The sequence below is a fragment of the Ammospiza caudacuta genome, chromosome 17, assembly GCF_027887145.1.
Source record: "Ammospiza caudacuta isolate bAmmCau1 chromosome 17, bAmmCau1.pri, whole genome shotgun sequence".
Classification (NCBI taxonomy): Eukaryota; Metazoa; Chordata; class Aves; order Passeriformes; family Passerellidae; genus Ammospiza; species Ammospiza caudacuta.
In genome coordinates, this window is record NC_080609.1 from 1,609,095 (window position 1) to 1,627,884 (window position 18,790).

Below are 18,790 nucleotides of genomic sequence, written 5' to 3' on the forward strand. Positions count from 1 at the left end.
CTAAGATCAGGACAGGGAGCCTCCACCAAGCCAAACATCTCAACCAAACCTCAGTTTGGTCCATCTTCCCTCCAGGATACACGAGGCTCTGTCCTCACCCATCCCTCACACTCAGCTGGCTCCAGGCTGGCTGAGCCCAGAGGCGAGGCATGGCCTGCACAGTCTCAGGCCTTTTCAAGGAACAGCCGTTTCTTCCACACACAGATTTTTTCCCATCAGCTGACACAAGTCAGGATCACAAGGGGAAGCTGAGCTCAGGAACAGCTGGTTATTCAGAATGCCTGTACATGTGTATTAGTAATATCTGCTGAGGCACTGGCTCACTGGAACAGCCATGGCTTGTTCCCTGGGCACTTCTCATCCCTGTGGTCCAGCCCTCCCTCCCCATTTCCATCTTGCAGGAAAACTTCCCAGTGCTGCAGCAGCCCTTGGATGGAGATTTCTGCATCTCACTGGGAGCTGCAGGCTCAGAGCTCCTGGCTGGGTGGGAGGCAGCAGCTCCATGTGCTGGATCTCACCAGGCAGCCCTGGGGATGGCACAGCCAGCAGGAAGGGCAGTAGGGAACGTTTGGAATTGGGATTTAGGGATTCTTGGCCCCCAGGGGCTTCCACAACAGATCCATCTGTGGTGGCTTTGGTGATGGTGAGGGACCAGCAGTAGGGAGGATGGGCTCAGGACAAGGCCCTTTGGAGAACACCAGGGTTGTTTGGGGCATGGGCAGGGGGCTCCACAGGGGACAGTGGCTGGCTCCAGGCATCAAGAGGGACCTGTTGGATAATCCCCATTTCTGCAACCTTGGGAAAAGGGAGACCCTGATCCCATGCATAAGGAGGAACGGAACTGGTCCCACAGCCTTGACCAGGGGAACTGGCATTGCCTGGGGCCACAAGAGCTCACTGTTGGACATGACTGCTCCTGCCCAGAGCAGTGTGTTTCTGCAGAAAACTGCCCAGAAATTGAAAACTTCCCCATTTTCCCTCTACCATGTGCTTGCAGTGCAGCTCTCCTGCCTGGAGGGGTATGTTCATCATGTGCCTTTCATCATCTCTGGCAAGTGGCTTTTCACACGGATTCACATCCCTGGGTTTCACATCAATGCCCTTCTGAAAACCTCCCAGGCTGGAAGCACACAGAGCCTGGGAAGGACAAGGACCTTGAGCAGCCATCTGCAAGGCTCTTGTAACCTCTAGTTCTCCTCTTCAGTAGGGTCAGATTAAATATTAACCCCCTAAAAACATCCCCTGCCTGAGAAAACCAGTGTGAAGACAGGGCTGGAGCTGACTGGAGCGTACCCTTGTTGTGTGTACAAGGAAACACAGATCCAGCGCCGGCGAGCAGGCTCCGGCTGCCTGAGGGACGGACCACGGCAAAGGTCACGAGCAAATCAGGCCAAAAGCTTCTGCCTGGCGTGCATTTGTGCTGGTTACAGGATAAGAGCCTGCCCTTCCTCTTTTGGGCAGCTCTGGACCCTCTTCTTTATCAACATCTCTCATGACAGCCCAGGAGCTGGGACTGGATCTGACCCAGATGGAGGTTGCTGTGACCCAGGGAACAGGCTGGAGCAAACATCTGCTCCCACCAAGCAGAGGAGTAGCACATTTCCCTCCTAAATATGAGCTAGAAATGCTCCCCAAGAGACTGGTGTGAGCTGGAGGCGTCTCCAGCATTGTCAGAGGGTTGAGCACAAGGCAGGCAGCTGGTCTGGAGAGGTGCTCCCACACTTCCTTTGAAAGCCCTAAGTTGCCCCTGCCTCCACCCCAAGGCTCTGTTAAACACATTAATAAGATTTCCTCAGTGAATCAGTTATTCCTCCTGTGGTTTCCACTTCTGCAATTTCAAAAATCTGTTCATGAGTCTGTTCTTGCTCATTAGGGAAGAAAGCCATCCTGAGGAGACCCACATGCTGAGGAATTCTGGGAGCTATGGCTCTGCAGTCCTTGAGCTGAACTGCTGAGTTCAGCTTCTGAGCTGGAGTCAACCCTGGGACACAACCCATGGTGGGCTGTGAGGAAAGCCATGACTCTGGGAAATACTTTGCCCCACAAGAGCACAGCATCCTGCAGGAGCTGTGGCTGGTGCTCTGGAGTGCAAAAAAACCTTAATGAGCTTGAGAGAGAGGTTGTGCTGTTCATTGGGCAGATCCTTACAGGAGCATCCACAATTATTTCTGCGAGCTGTGGAACTGCTGAAATCCATTCTCCTCTGGCTTTGTCTGAAGGGTGGGTGACTGGGGGGCATTCTGCTCCCCAGCAGGGCTCCAGCCCCACCACAGCCCTTCTGTGTGGGAAGCAGTGCTGGAGTTCACTGCCTGGTTCTGTGGAACAGGCAGCCAAACCTGGGGAAATTCAGATCTCTGAGACATTGCTGCCTCTTTCCCCAACAACTTGGGCTGAGTGGGGCCATGGGGAAGTCCTGCAGCATTTTGGCTGTGGAGGCAGTGAGGAAGCTGCCTCCACTGCTGTGCCCAAGGGTTATCCTGCTGTCCAGCTGAGGGTACAGAGACACAGCTGGTCCTGGGGGTGCCAAAGGCTGATGCAGATGTACCCCTTGTGCCAGCTGGCTGCCAGAACCCAGACTGCAGGGCACCACAGCCCAGCAGGAGCCGCACAGCCACTGGCCTTGCGCTGCTGGAGCTGGCAGGGCTATCCTCAGGCAGGTGTGATTTGTCATGCAGGAAGTCCATGGACAAGATACTGGCCTGGATGTATATAGTAGGAGTCCTAGTAGAATATCTGTATTGTATAAGTGGCCTTGCCCCAATCCTAGTTGTTCTTGATGGGCTGCAGCTGTGATGCCCTTAATTGGGTGGCAGCTGTGGCCAATGAAGATAACTGGGATAAAAGGGGGTGGGTTGGCAGTCAAGGAGAGCCTTGGAGGAGCCCTGATGAAGAAGCAGGAACAACACTGCTGTGAAGAGTTGTGTGTGAGAAAACCACCCAGAAGGTATGGGACTCCAGAAATATGATAACAACAATAGAAGATAGGACAGCTGAGAGCTGTGGCAGCCTGAGAGCTGGGACTCTAGAAATATCACAACAACATGAATACAACAGATGTACACCTAGACCCAGCTCACCAGTGATAGCTTGTGGAGTTTCAGCCCTAAACCTCCCTTGAACAAAACTGGACAAGTTGTTGCTCTGCAGGATTCACAGCGAGCAGCCAACCTTGTTTGAGTTGTGGTCTTTTTTGGGCTTGAATTGAGAGGATCATCAAGCTGAGAGTGCCAAGAATGGTGTACTCAGACCCCTGCAGCAGGTAAGAATGCAAAAGGAAAAAAAATGTTCTAGGAGAGGAATTGGCCAAGAGCTTCTGAGAGTGAGGAAGCAAAAATGGGTCTTCACATAAACCCAGAGAAGTTTAAGGAGGATTTCAGCACGAGGAGGATGTTTAAGGAAGAAGAACAGACTGTGCCCCAGCCACCGCCAGTGGGAGAGTTCTGGCTGCAGCCAGCTGGGCTGCTGGGCTGGTGCAGCCAATGCTGCTCTGGAATGCTCACGGATCAAAAATGTGTAAATTTATGGGACACAGGATCCAGCATCACACAGGCTGGGAGGATGAGGTACTGATCACTGTCTTGCTGGGCTTGCACTTTTCCCCATGGGATTCCAGACCTGGCTCCTTCATCTCATGGCTGAGGGATCGGGAGGATGAGACCAGTCAGAAACCCTTCAGTCAATGACATGTGGAGGGCACAGCTGTAACTCTGGAGGACATTTAACCATGGAAAGGGAGGCGACTCACCATGGGCCATGGACTGAAACTGTGTCAGCACTGGGAGGTGCATCCCCCAGTTCAGGACAGTGCCAGCAGTCCTGGGGCCTTATCTACCCTTGCCCAGCAGCAGGCTTGCAAAGCAGGAACAAACAGGCTCCACTTTTCCCCAGCTGAATTCTGTACCCAGCTCCACCCAAGAGCTGTTTGTGTAGTCTGAAATCAGTCAGCGGCAGCCTGTGTCACCAGAGTACAGACAAGGAGTGGAGCCACGACCCTCCCAGAGGCTCAGGCTGTGCAGCCCAAAGCAGCGCTTGGGAAGGGCAATAGCAGGGCAGAGCTGAAAACACCCAGTGAGGGGCTTCAAAAGGCAGAAAACTCTCTCATTTGCTGCCACAGGCAACATTGTGCCACAGCTGGTTATAAAAATCTCTCAAGGAAGCAGGTATGTCTGAGACATTTACATAAAAGCCTGTACAGAAAATCCAGAAAAAAAAAAGAAAAAGCATAACTGACAAACATCAGGCTCTTCTCATGCTGTGGCAGCACAGCAAGCCACAGCACAGCCTTCCTTTTCCAGTTCAGGCTCCTGTAGCTGCTACCAGCACTGAGACATCATCCAGGACCTTCCCACCTCCGTGCTCTCTGGGCAGGACACCAAGCTTCTGCTGCCTGATGCAATCAAGCACATTCCCCTCTCAGGTCTGTCACTGGGTTTACAGCAGCTGCAAGGTCCCAAAACAGCTGCCTGTGCTGCTCAGCTCCTTACTATCCCTGACTTACACCTCCCTGCTACTAAGCACCTTCATGATTAAGTTTACAGATTTCAAGGGAGTTGTAAAATTCTGTTTTATAGTATTTAAGGCTCAGGTCACCTTTGGAAACCATGCAAAGAAAGCTCTTTAATATTGCAAGGATAGATTTACTGGTGATGGAGGCACAGGACCAGGCTGAGAGGAACCTCTAGTGGCCACGGGCTTCCTGTGCAGCAAACCTCCTGGCAGTGCAGAGCTGTCTGAAGAATTAATCCACTGGGAATTGCTTCTGCCAGCTCAGCAATCCCTTTTCCACACTGCACTGCCTTAAACCACAGCTCTGCTCTTGGAAATGCACAGCAGCATGAGGTGGACAGATTTGGGTATGAGGTGGATTTAGGGGAGTGGGACTATTTCTGAGGGGAAATAACCAAATCCCTTTAGCCTGACAGCAGTTTGTTTAAACCCCCAAATTTTGTGGAATTCCACTTTTTTCATTTACATCCTTGGTCACTGTACGGTCTGATTGCAACTTACAGGTGCTGGTGGCCAGAGGACACCCCTAACCTCCATTTTAAACCTAGGCTGGGCTGGAGCAAACCATGCTCTCTGGCCCTGCAAAGGGAGGAAGGCTCATGTCAGAACTGGCCATCTAGAGACTTCAGAGTCAGTGTGACACCTGACCTCAGGGGAAGTCTTGTGAGATCTGAAATGATCAGGAACCATGTCACCACCTCACCACAGTGAAAGCTCTGTCAGAGAACACACATTCCAGGGTTTCTCTTGGTCTCAGGGTGCCTTTTGCTATGAGCCCTACAGGAAGGAAAAGACAAGAATAAAGGACAAAGCCAGCAGCCTCCACAGTCAAATACCTTTAATACCCAAGATTCTGCACAGTGACAAAAATACCATTGACACAGGGCATGATTCCAATATAGGGTAGAAAACCAACTTGGCAGCACATCACCACTCATCTGAAGAAAACATCACCCCAAATAGTACACACACATTCATTCTGACTCTGAATAGTCTGAAATCCATGACAGAGAGCTGCAGAACAGCCAGGTGCCCACACCTCAGCTGTACCCAACAGCCTGACTCAGTGGCACTGGCAGGAACCCAGCTCTTGCAGTGCCACAGCTGTGGGTCAGCTCCTGACTGTGGCATCAGTGTCCCCACGGGCACAGGAGATGATGCTCCACAAAAAATGAGGATGGATTTCCAAGGGCAAAGGTACACCATTTCAATACACACACATGAAGAGCAGTTCATGGATCTGCACGTCACCCCTCTGTGGCTCACCACAGATCTCTATTGGCATGGTTTAACTCTTCAAAGAACAGTACTGACCCTCACTCCATTTTGACTTCAGATATGTCATCAGAGAGGAAAGGAGAATTTTTCCCTTCCCTTGGCTGATTTGTCTCTATTAACAGGAGGTTGATTAACATGCTGCATCAGAAAAAGGAGTGTGGCAAAGTGCAGGAGCTGCAGGAAAGACATCTCAGGTGCAGTGAAGTCTGTCCAGCCTGGCTGCAGCTGGATCCAGTTCCCATGGTCTGCAAACACTTTGGTTGCCATTTACAGTGAAGTCAGGTTTCTGATGTCAGGAGTTTCTAATGTTTTCTGCCTTCAAGGAATATGACAAAGCAAAAAGCAGCTTTTCAGGAAAGCACAGATGCTCTGACAGAACTGTGGCAACCCTAGCTTGCAGCTCCCAGCCCAAGCCCATCCCGTAACTCTGGCACTCTTGCTGCTGCCAGCAGGATCACAAACAGGGATTACAGCCTCCTTCAACAGGTGTGCAGAGCTGCTAGTAACACCTGACTAAAGCACTTCATGGCTGGAGTACTTGAGATAACTCCACTTTCTGATAAGGTGTCCATCGTAGTCATTGTCTTCAAAACCAGCCTGTGGCCTCCATCTCAAGAGTTTTGCATGAAACAAAGGGTTTGAACTTAGATATACAGTTAGTCAGCAACAACTTAACTAAACAGACAGGAAAAATGCCTCTCTGCTACTGGAAAGATAACCAAGTCAAAACGCTGCTCTTCTAAGGTGTCTCACAACCACACCAGGAATGATGGATGAGGACTTGCACGTGACAAGGAATATCCATTTTTACTGAACACAAGGATTGTGTGAAGTTGCTGCAGCACTGTAGAACTGCTCTCCCTGGACTATTGCTGCTTCTTGCTCATCCAGGCTATTCCAGTTCAAAGCACACAGATCAGTCCCACATGGGGGCTGTGGCAGGGGCAGTATTTCACCAAGCCAAACCAGTCCCAGGCCTGCTCCTTGGATCCTCACACTGATATCCTATGATGAGTTTCTGAAAAACCAGGAGTTATTTCAGATTCTAAACACTCAAATCTTGGTGCTCTGTGCACCAAGAACAGAGCAGGGAAATAACATGTTTTGGAATGTTTCTTAGATATGGCTTAAGACAAGGTTTTGACATAGCTGCACCCAGCAGGGATGGGAGCGAGGAAATCCCATCACACTGCCAGATGCAGCCAAGTTTTTGCAGATAAAATTTATTCATTTGGAGTAGAACATTACACTCCCATAAATCCTACCAACACACAGCTCCAGGGAATTTCTGACAACAAGCTGGAAATTATTACTATTGTGTTTTTGAGTTGCTTTTTGTTCCCAAGGGCACCTCCTCAGACAAGCACAAAACAGGAGATGCAAACCAAACTGAAATCCCACCTACACTAAGTAGAATCTGTACTTTCTGAGTGATTTCTTTTGTCTGAGGAAGCTTGTGAGATACCTGCAAGGGCAAAGAGACATGGGTGGCTTGGAAAAATAGAAGGCAGCATCAGCAAGTGTTTGCAAAAAGCCAGATATGAGTTCTTCCATATCAAAACATAACAGTATAACTGAATTACCTCTTGCAGTTCAATCAAGCCTATGGTAAACCTGTGGAAAGACAACTGGGCAGAACTCACTGTGTGGGAAGGAGAAAGGGAGGCCCAATGCTGACCCACAGGCAGGGTGAGAGAATCCAATTGCAAATACAAATGGTTCAAAAGACATCTTAAACTGTTCTGCACATAGGCTAATTTTTCAAAGAGTTACTTTGACAAAACTTCAAAATGGCATCTTAAAAAGCAAATCTTATTTTTGCCAAGTTTATTCACATACTTTGTAAGAGGCAACTCTTTCCCAAGCCATGAGGTACTGTCATGGCTGGCAAACTGGACAAGCCAGCATGACCAAAAACTCACCTCAGACCTCTGAATATGAATGTGACCTTGTCCAACCTAGCTTTTAACATTATTAAATTTTTTCTTTTAATGAACTTCAAGCTTAAGTAGCAATAACATTAAGTAAAAATCCCACTCTACAGCAATTTTTTAGATTGAACTGTTTAGAAAATCAGCAATTTCTCTTTCCCTTCATTTTCCCTGTTGTGATAAATCTTACTAGTGAGTTACTCACTGAAGCTCTGAGCATCCTGTTGTATACTGTGGACTACTCACTGATGTTTATGTATTTGTGCTTCATGTGGGAGAATTTCCACAACAGATAGTGCAATTTTTGGATAAAGACTCTAGGGAATTGTCTCCAGACACAGGGCATGACTGCAGAGAATGCAGGAATGCTCAAGAATGAGCAAAGCCTCTTTTCATCATCCAAACCCTACCAGAATATACAGGAGGAAAACTGTTAGCTTCTCAGGAGGGATCTCATCACTGGGAAGACATCTGGAGAAACAGTGTTGCCTCTAGTTCTCCTGAGGAATCCATTCACTCCCAGATTTGCCTCCTGCCTTCCTTTCTTTACTTGAGGGGACAGGATTAAGTTCCCACTATCACCAGGTCTAATCCCCCAAACACACAGAGATATCAGCACAGTCATTTTCAGATTTAAAGCTTCATTTCAGTTCCCAGGAAAGATGAGGAAATGAACATTTCTGGGCACTGCAGATACTCTCTGGCTTTCAGCTGCCTGACACAGGGAGTCACTCAGAAGTCATCATACTGATATGGAATAGGAATGTAAACAAAATCAACACTTGGACATATCACTGTCCAGTCTGGATGCCTTTCTCAGAGGCAGACTGCTCTAACATATGCAACTGGAACATGTCAAAGGTTTTGGTACAAGAAGATCAGCAATCATGGTTCTGGTGTGAATGAAGAGCTTCATAACTTAATGGTACTGATTTGTCTATACAACATCTGCTCATAGGAGGGAAGCACTTTTATGAACTACTCTTCTATGTCAGATCTGAGGTCACCAGTGCTCCCTGTGAGGAGACATTTGATATTCCTGGCTCAGGCCAGCTACTGGTGCCAGTGGCTCAGAGCTCTGCAGCACAGCTCAGCCAGGGCTGTGCCTCTGAGGAACTGTGGACTCAAACCCATCCCATGAGTAGGGCCTGTATCTACCTAGCATGGCTCTGAATTCATCACATTTTCATTTTTACCAACAGTCCCTGAATACAGATCTCTAGAGGTAAAGGGACAAACACTTAACCAGATACATTACTTCACCTTGACCTGTCTTAAATAAAGTAAGAGTAAACAATTAGGCCTGCATCCAAGTGCACCACTTAGGAATGACTCACAGCGCTGAGCCCAGCAGAAAGGATGTTCTAACTTAGCTCCTGTATCAGAATTTCCCTTGGACAACTGAAAAACTAGCTGATTAATGATAGTCACATCAACCATTCATGGTGTCCCTGAAGCCCCACACTTCCAGGATGGAGATCTGGAAGCTTTCAGAACACAGTGGCTGGTTATTGAAAGTGTTGCAGTGGCTGGTTCTCCCATGGTTCAGATCTGCATCAAGGTACAGAGCCTGGCCATCACCACCTCCTGGGAAGAGACAAAGACAGGGTAAGGATATCTCCACATTTCTTGGCATGGGAAACAGCTGTACAGATATTTTAGTGCTTTTCCCATGGGGAATAACTGGAAGCCCTCAGTAATGTCTGCTTGCTGTCTTCAGATGTAACAGTATAGGATCAGATGTATAGGCTTTTAATGATAATACCAGAACTGAATGATTTCTTTCAATGGTGATAAAGAAAAGTAATGCAACTCAGCAAGAAGAAAAACTACCTGCATTTGAGATTTGTACTTCAGTGCTGGAGGATATCAGAAGCTACAACTTCAAATTTTTCTCCATTAAAGGAAAACCAAATAATTCTGTTAGTAGTCAAAAATAAAAGCTGGGAGAACAACAAGATCAGTAAGTAGCAGCACTGGCTTGGTCTTCAAAATAATTATAAACCATGTACGTGTTAAAAGCATTTTGGTTATGTGTGGGTCTATGTCAAGGTTCACAGAGCTTTCAGTCAGAAAACAGAGAAGTGAAATAAAGTTAGACAGAAATATGTTAGGAGAACAAAAAGGAAGATTCCCTATTGCTTATTGGGCAACCATCAAAGAACAGTTACTAAAGCCATCTGAAGAATCAAAAGGGTTGGAATTCTGGTCCACAGCTGGAGCTGTGTCCAACACTCACTTCCATGTATCTGCTACCCAAGCCTGTATAGTGTAGTGTAGTAAACAGTAAATATAAGTGACTCTCTTACCTAAAGCTGGTGAAAGAGCTGGTGGGACACATCACACTCCACACCTCCCTGAAAGGAGGGTGGAACCTGATGGGGGTCGGGCTCTGCTCCCAAGGACCAAGTGACAGGACAAGAGGAAAATGCCTCAACCACCAGGGAATTTTTAGGCAGGATATTGGGAAAATTTCTGCACTGAAAGGGTGGTCAGGCACTTAAACAGGCTACCCAGGGCAGTGGTGGAGTCACCATCCCTGGAAATGTTCAAAAGCCATGTAGATGTGGCACTTGGGGATATGGGTTAGTGGTGGCCTTGGCAGTGCTGGGGAAATGGCTGGACTTGATGGTCTTAGAGGGCTTTTCCAACCTAAACAATTCCATGATTGTATGATTACAATCATGCTGCCAAGTGGGAAACCAGCCAACACTTGACATTACAGAGGAAATTATAGGCCAGTTGCTCTCCTAACAAGTGTCAAGTAAATACTTTTGGGAAAATGACAACTATGATTTTAGATCTGTTCCTTGTAAATCCCATTTAAGTGACAACCTTACTAAGCAGATTTTTGCCAAAGTCAGCAGCACCACAGATCCAATAAAGTTCCTGGAGAATTAACATGTTTTATAGCTTACTCTGTGTTTCAAAAACCTTGATGAAAAAGTAAGGTCCTTTTTGAGAACTACTTCTCATTGTGAATTAGGCAGTATGAAGTAATGGCTATACTTAAAGGCACGAATTACTCTCTTCTCTAAAATGCTTGTATGCAGTTTTTACCACAGAAAATTTTGATTTAGAAATGATGTCAGGTTTTGGGCAATTTTATCTCTACCTGTGGTGATACTGAAATAGATAAAGGGGTCAGGCACCATGTTTACAGGGTACATGTTTACCATCTATCTAAGGTGGACAGGAAGAGATGGGGTAGGATCTGCGCTCGAATTCTCACACGGACTCACCTACAATGATGCACTCACTGCTGCCAGCCATGAACATGGAGGCTGTTTTGGAAGGCAAGTTGAAGTGCCTGGCTGCTAAGAAGGGAGAAAGCCGATCTGAAGGATCTGAGGGAATGCTGCTGGAGGAAAGGGTGGTAGAAGCTGGCTGGGCATGGTTTTCTGTCTCTGATCCAGTCGAGGCTAGTTCTGGGTGTTTTATGATCACCCACTCGTAGCGTTCCACTTCTGGTTGCAGCTGCAGAGAGGCAGAAAAGGGCAGAGCTGACATTAGTGCACGCACACTACAGAGTTCTTCTCAGAAAAGAACATTCCAGCACCTCAGTCTCCACCTGCACAGTCAGCAGTAAAGCTTGGCTCAATATTTCTTTTAGGCCAGATGTTATTCTCGATTCCTTTACTTTTTAGGTGGTTGAAGAAATGATGCAATAACTCCCGGGTTACCTTAGTACATCTCTCTTCTCTAGATCATCTTTCTCTACAGCTGCATAAAAGGAGGGTGGAGTCCGTTGGGGTAAGGCTCTGCTCCCAGTTAACAAGAGACAGACAAGAGGAAATGGCTGCAAGTTGTGCCTGGGAAGGTTTAAATATTGTGAAAATTTCTGCACTGAAATGGTTGTCAGGCACAGGCACAGGCTGCCCAGGGAAGGGGTAGAGTGACTATCTGTGTCAGTTTTGCACACCCTGGTTCTTGATAGTGGGGAGGCCACAGAGGTGGCTTCTGTGAGAAGCTGCTGGAAGTTTCCACCATGCCCAGCAGAGCCAATCCCTGATGTCTCTGAAGATGGACATGCTGCTGGCCAAGGCTGGGCCAGTTAGAAATGGAGGTAACGCCTCTGTGATAACCAAGGAGGGGAAAGGAGGTGCTCCAGGTGCTGGAGCTGAGATTCCTCTGCAGGCCGTGGTGAAGCAGATTGTCACCCTGCAGCCTGTGGGGGTCCAGGGGGATGCAGAGATCCACCCACAGCCCGTGGGGATCCAGGGGGATGCAGAGATCCACCCACAGCCTGTGGGGATCCAGGGGGATGCAGAGATCCACCCACAGCCTGTGGGGGTCCATGGGGATGCAGAGATCCACCCACAGCCCATGGGGGTCCAGGGGGATGCAGAGATCCACCCACAGCCTGTGGGGGTCCAGGGGGATGCAGATCCACCCACAGCCTGTGGGGATCCAGGGGGATGCAGATCCACCCACAGCCTGTGGGGGTCCATGGGGATGCAGATCCACCCACAGCCTGTGGGGATCCAGGGGGATGCAGAGATCCACCCACAGCCTGTGGGGATCCAGGGGGATGCAGAGATCCACCCACAGCCTGTGGGGGTCCATGGGGATGCAGAGATCCACCCACGGCCTGTGGGGGTCCATGGGGATGCAGAGATCCACCCACGGCCTGTGGGGGTCCATGGGGATTGCAGATCCACCTGCAGCCTGTGTGGGAGGTGCCCAGGCCAGAGCAGGTGGGTACTGGTGGAGGCTGTGAGCCCCTTGCAGACCTGGTGGAGAGAGGGGGCCCTTGCTTCCAGGCTGGAGCAGCCTATCCTGGGAGGAGTGCACCCCGTGGAAGAGTGACCCACGCTGCAGCAGTTTGGGGACACTGTGTGTGTGTGGGAGGGGCTCATGTTGCAGCAGATTGCAGGGAGCTGCTGCTTGGAACCACAGAGACTGGAACCACACTGCAGAAGTTCATGGAGAACTGACTCATGTGGGAGGGACCCCACAGCATTGCAGGGAAAGGACCCCTCTCCCTGAGCAGTGGAAGAAAACCTGGGGTGATGAACTGACCAAACCCTCCAGGCCCTGTCTCGTTGCACTGTTGGTGGGAAGGAGGGAGGGGTTGGGGGAAAAGGTGTTTTTAAGGGCTTAATTTACTTCTAATTTTCCTGCTCTGATCTTGGTAATTATAAATTCACTCTATATCTCTAAGTTGAGCCTGTTTTGCCTTTGGAGTGTTTTTTCCCAGTCCTTAACTCATGAATCCTTTGTTAAATTTTCTCTCCTCTGCCCAGCTGTAGCAGGAGAGGGTGAGTGAGCAGATTTCATGGGTGCCTGGCATTTAGTCAGTGTCAAACCACAACACCTTAGAAGTGTTCAAAAAATGTGTGGATGTGGCACTTGGGGACATAGTTTGCTCATGAACATGATAATATTTCTGGGTTGGCGATTGGACTTCATGATCCTAAAGGTCTTTTTCAACCTTGATGATTCTATGATCTTTTTAGAAAATGTTCTGTGCAAGGGGAGAAAAAGAGTCACCACAAAACTTAAAAGTAAAATTTTTCCTCCACATAATCCAGCCTCTTGAAGTGGAAGGGAGGTGACAGCTAACCAGTACAGTTGTTCTGTCTGGGTACTGGGCAGCAACAACAAAATTTTACTCACCCTAAACACAAAGCACTCGCCCGTTCCAAAGAAACTCAGCTTGTTCCCTCCTCGCCGGCGCTCGCTCCAGTCAGTGGACAGGTAAGCCCCACAGACCTGGCACAGACAGCACAGTCAGGCTTCCCATTGAAAAAAAAAGTGTGTTAAACCCACTGATACTGATATTTCAGAGAGCAAATGCAGGCTTTACTTCAGTTTGAGTTTCAGAGTTTCTACACCAGTGGATTAAAGCAGCACAAACACTTCTATCTAAAGACAGATTTAAGCTGCTTTAAAGCTGTTGGTTACCTCTAAATCCTAAGAGTGTCACAGATTATTTCATACCTCCGATGCCTTAAAAGAGAAATTTTCTAAACACAATTTTCTAACACAACCTCAGGTACCAAAATAAAGATCACTCCAGGCCTGTACAGCCTGACTCCTGCTCACTCACTCTGGCAATCACAGCAGCAGAGCTGTCCCAAGTTACAGTATGAGCAGCTCTGCCTGAACACTTTTTAGTCAAATAGTGGCCTTGGTGGCTTTCTTACATTTCAAAGTATAGGTTAAAGCCAGCTCAGCTAAGCAAATGCTGAACTAGCTCAGATATTTAGAGCATCCACTCAAACCACATGGGGGCCTCTAGTCTCCAATAAAGGAGAAGCACCCTTTGAGGGCTGAGCTGGTCTCTGCAGTCTTGTGTTTGCACCAGAAGTTTTTGCTACCAGCAGCACACATCACTGCCATGTGCACACAGAGGAAACAATGAAGCTCCAAAAGTGGGATGAAGGCATCTGTGCTTACCCCCCTAGAAATCAGAAAAGCAATTATGATTATACAGAATTGTTCTACGGTACATTTGCTGTTTGGCCTCCACAAGCATTACAAGCAGAGCTCCTAGGACAAAATTTCTGAAGATCAGATTTCTTTTATATAGATAAATCTGTATTTAGATTTAAATGTAAATTCAGATTTAGAATTAAATCTAAATGATCCAGAATTCCATTTGATGTGATATGCCTGATGCGTATGAGAGGCAGAAACTCAGAAGGCAAATTTCCCTCATTCTAAAAGTTAACCATAGACATACGAATAAAGGATGAACAACCCTTTGCAAAACCCCTCCAAATCCATAAGCATGAAAAAAAACCCCAATTTTTTCTCCTAGTTTTTGTTTGTTTGCTTGTTTGTTTTGGCTAATACATGGTTTTTTGAGGGGTAAGGAACAAACCATCCTATAAAAAAACAGAATCCCTTACAAAGCCAGACTTTTGACAGGTTCCAAAACAAGAAGCAAAAGAATTGTTCCCTCCTGTACCCTTCAGACACCAGGGGCATTCCATAAGCCACTGGCATTTCAACACAGGCTTGAATGGACATAAACCACATGGAGAACTATGAAATGGCCTGGAGGGTGAGCATTGTGTAGATGTAAATGAGAGCAGAAATGGGCCTGTTCATGGACAGCCATCCTGCAGAGATACAGTAACTGCAGGTGAAGAGAAGGCAGAGGGGCTTAACACCTTCTTTGCCTCAGTCTTTAGTGGGGAGATGGCTTGTCCCCAGCTGTGCTCCTGGGCTGGTAGACGGGGTCAGGGAGCAGAATGGGCCCCCTGTAATCCAGGAGGAGGCAGTCAGAGAACTGCTGAGCTGCTTGGATGTTCAAAAATCCCCGGGAGCAGATGGGATCCACCCCAGGGTGATGAGGGAGCTGGCAGATGAGCTTGCCAAGCTGCTCTCCATCATTTACCAACAGTCCTGGCTCACTGGTGAGGTTCCAGATGACCGGAAGCTGCTCAGTGTGATGCCCATTCACAACAAGGTTGGGAAGGAGGATTCTGGTAACTAGTACCTCAGTACCCAGTAAGGTAATGGAACAGTTTATACTAAGTGTCACCACACAGCACTTACAGGATGGCCAGGATAGCAGAGCCAGCCGGCAGGGGTTTAGGAGGGGTAGGGCATGTCTGACCAACCTGACCTCCTGTTATGACCAGCTAATCTGCCTGGTGCATGCAGGAAAGGCTGTGGATGTTGTATACCTGGACTCCAGCAAGGCCTTTGGCACTGTGTCCCACAGCACACTCCTGGAGAAGCTGCAGCCCAGGGCTGGGACAGGAGCACTCTGTGCTGGGTTCAGAACTGGCTGCATGGCAGGCCCAGAGTGGTGGTGAACGCTGCTGCATCCTGCTGGCAGCCAGGCACCAGGGGTGTCCCTCAGGGCTCTGTGCTGGGGCCAGCCCTGTTCAGTATCTTTATTGATGACATGGATGAGGGGATTGAGATTTTAATTGGTAAATCTGCAGGCAACACTAAGCTGGGAGCGCGCGTCCATCTGTCGGAAGGTAGGAGGGCTCTGCAGGGAGACCTGAACAGAGCCCACAGGCATGGGCAGAGTCCAGTAGGATGAAGTTTAATCAGCCCAAGTGCCCAGTCCTGCATTTTGGCCACAACAAACCCCTGCAATGTTTTAGTCTGGGCACGGGGTGGCTGGACAGTGCCCAGTGGAAAGGGACCTGGGGGTCCTGGTTGGCAGCCGGCTGAACGTGAGCCAGCAGTGAGCCCTGGGGGCCAGGAAGGCCAACGGCTCCTGGTCTGGATCAGGAATGGATCATCCTGCACCAACAGCCTGTGGCAGGAATGCTGTGGCCAGCAGGAGCAGGGAGCTCATCCTTCCCCTGTACTCAGCACTGGGGAGGCCACAGCTCGAGTGCTGTGTCCAGTTCTGCGCCCTCAGTTTGGGAAGGACATTGAGACGCTTGGGCACATCCAGAGGGGGCAGCGAGGCTGGAGAGGGGCTGGGAACACTGAAGGCCTCTGAGGAACCTCTGAGGGAGCTGGGGGCGCTCAGCCTGGAGAAAAGGAGACTCAGGGGTGACCTTATCACTCTCTAGAACTCCCTGAAAGGTGCCTGTGCTCAGCTGGGGTTGGTCTCTTTCACCAGGCAGCACTGACAGAACCAGAGCACACAGTCCCAAGCTGCACCAAGGGAAATACAGGTTGGATATTAGGAAAAAGTTTTTTATGGAAAGAGTGAGAAAGTTCTGGAATGTTCTGCCCAGGGAGGTGGTGGAGTCACCATCCCTGGATGTGTTTAAAAAAAGCCTGGATGTGGCACCAGGTGCCAGGGTTTGGTTGAGGTGTTGGGGTTGGGTTGGACTCGATGATCTTTGAGGTCTCTTCCAACCCAGTAATTCTGTGTGATTCTATATAGACAGGAATAAAGCCCACAGTAATAAGCAGGAATAAAGGCTGCAGTAATAGCTTAATGTTATATAAAGAATATTTAAAAGTCATGTACAGTGGTACAGACAACAACACCATTACAGGAAGTTCGTGTGTGCCCTCCTGAGAAGGTTCTGGGAAGACTTCTTGGTTAGTTATTAATTTTTTAAACAACCATGTTGCTGTTTTCATGTTATGCTGTCCAATATTGTCACACACAGGAGCAGAAAAAAGGGACATGTGCACTTCTCCTCAGGTTCTCAGAGCTTTCTTGGCTTATTTTTTTCCCAGTCAAGAATGAGATGAACTAAGGCTTTTGTTTTCACATCATGTAGTCTAACATTATTCATACCATTTAAATTCTGCTACTTTCTTCCCTCATATCCTTGAGAAAATGAAAATGTCTTCTATGAATCATAACTTTAGCACAATTCCCACTCTGTCCCTCTGGTTCTGCATTTCAGTCTGTCCAAGAGCAAAATGAGCTACTTTAGTCCATCACCCCACACTACTTGCAAGAGAAAAAGCAGTTAACCAAGACCTGGTTTGCAAGGTCTGCCCAAGAACACATACTTCTATAACCAACAAATAGAATAATTTAAAGCATGGATTCTTAACAAAACCAGCCAAAGCTTGCTTATTCCTTTTATTATAAACAGCTGTGTGTTGCAGCACAGTATTACAGACTGCCCAAACACCAATTTAATCACTTGTCTTTTGCCTCACTCACCTCTTTCGCTGTTGTCTTGATGAGGAGCAGAGTTGGTTCGTGTCCCTCGCTGTGGGAATAGAACCTGAAGTGCAGAGCACAACAAAGTGAGCCCTCCACTGCCACCAACTGCAGCTCCTTTCCTCCTCAACGTCAGGCACTGCCTCCTTCTCCAACTGGTGCCATGGCAAAAAACCACCTGAAGACTGAGAATATTCCTGCAAATACTTTATACAGTCCATGTAAATAATATAGCTGAGTGTAAGCAAATATTATCAAGCAGTTGCTCTCTACTCAGTCCCCTGTACAGTTTATGTCTCTGAAGAATAACTAGAAGCTTACCTAGATGAACTGCAGCCTTTTACAGCATATTGAATTGAAACAGCCTAAAAGATTGTAAAAGCCTAGGACTGATGACCATGTTTGAAGGGCTTTAGGTCCTGAAGGAAATTAACTGAGATGCATTCTCTTTGCTTGCTTTTGCTTTTCCTCATAGGCATATAAGGCTGGGAGAGCAGGTCACTCCCTGCCTCAGTACCTGCGGATGTCAAAGTCATTATTAGGGGCTATAGGGTTATAGTGTTCCATACCAGGTGCAAGGACAACTCACATCTAGTTTATCTCACTTAAACCCCCCCCCCCAATCATTCATAGGTAATTTCCAGTTTCCAGTTCTCTTCTTCCTTGGATCAGTATGAATGTGGTTATCTATCAAAAGTGCCTGCAGAGCAGCCACTGACTTAAACCATTCAAACCTTTAAGGAACCAGACTCAGACCTGCAGAATCTGTGAAGTGATCCAAGTTTGACTTTTCCAATTGATCTTGAATAGTTTAAAATATTATGGCATAGGAAATATCCCAGTCAAATGCTACAGGCAACAGGAATTTGTCACATTTATATTCCATCCTTAATGATATTCTTCAGATCAAATCCTGACTAAGAATGGGCTTTTTGTCAATCCATCAAATACTTATCAGTTGCTCCTTTCTGCCCTACAGTAGAGAAGAGAGAAGAAGGTTTTCCTTACCTGCTCAGACTACAGCCATGTTCTAAGGTGGTGAAAAGCAGGAGGGGCTGGCAGAGTGCAAACCGCTCTGGGATCCATGACCAGATATCCCGCATCTCCTTCACACTGACAATTTCTGATTTGAAATTCTCAGCATGAACTGCCAAGTGCACATTCTGCCTGAGAAATACAACACAAAACACCGAGAAGCAATAATTTAACAAGTTTCAGATTACTGAACTGAAACATGAGAAGACAGCTGAATGCTAACAGACTCCAGCATATAAATTATTGGTCAAAGCTCCAGTCCACGGAGTTAGGTGGTCGTGACCTGGTGAAGGTAATAAACTTACTGCAATTTAACATAATCCTCAGAGGCAGAGATCTGGCTTGACTGTATTTTCTATTCCTCTGTATGGCAGCTGTGGCCTGCACCTTTACACACAGAGGACACAACACTGAGCCACTAAAAATTACCATGGCCTTATATTTGTTGTTTTTAATTCTCTCTGGCACTTGTGTTTAAGCACAGAGA

The 18,790-nt window shown here is 47.7% G+C and overlaps 1 protein-coding gene across 2 annotated transcripts in view; it reads right to left on the bottom strand.

The window, feature by feature from the left end:
* Positions 1 to 5,335: 5,335 nt before the first annotated feature.
* TBC1D24 (TBC1 domain family member 24) overlaps positions 5,336 to 18,790 on the bottom strand; it is a 37,181-nt gene continuing 23,726 nt past the window's right edge. For both annotated transcript variants that reach the window (XM_058815896.1, XM_058815895.1), the window contains exons 5-9: positions 18,277 to 18,435; positions 17,269 to 17,332; positions 13,335 to 13,430; positions 10,958 to 11,192; positions 5,336 to 9,302 (exon numbers count right to left, since the gene is read on the bottom strand). In XM_058815896.1, coding sequence (XP_058671879.1) covers positions 9,148 to 9,302; positions 10,958 to 11,192; positions 13,335 to 13,430; positions 17,269 to 17,332; positions 18,277 to 18,435 — 709 coding nt within the window. In that variant the 3' untranslated portion in view covers positions 5,336 to 9,147. The remainder of the gene's footprint in view (positions 9,303 to 10,957; positions 11,193 to 13,334; positions 13,431 to 17,268; positions 17,333 to 18,276; positions 18,436 to 18,790) is intronic.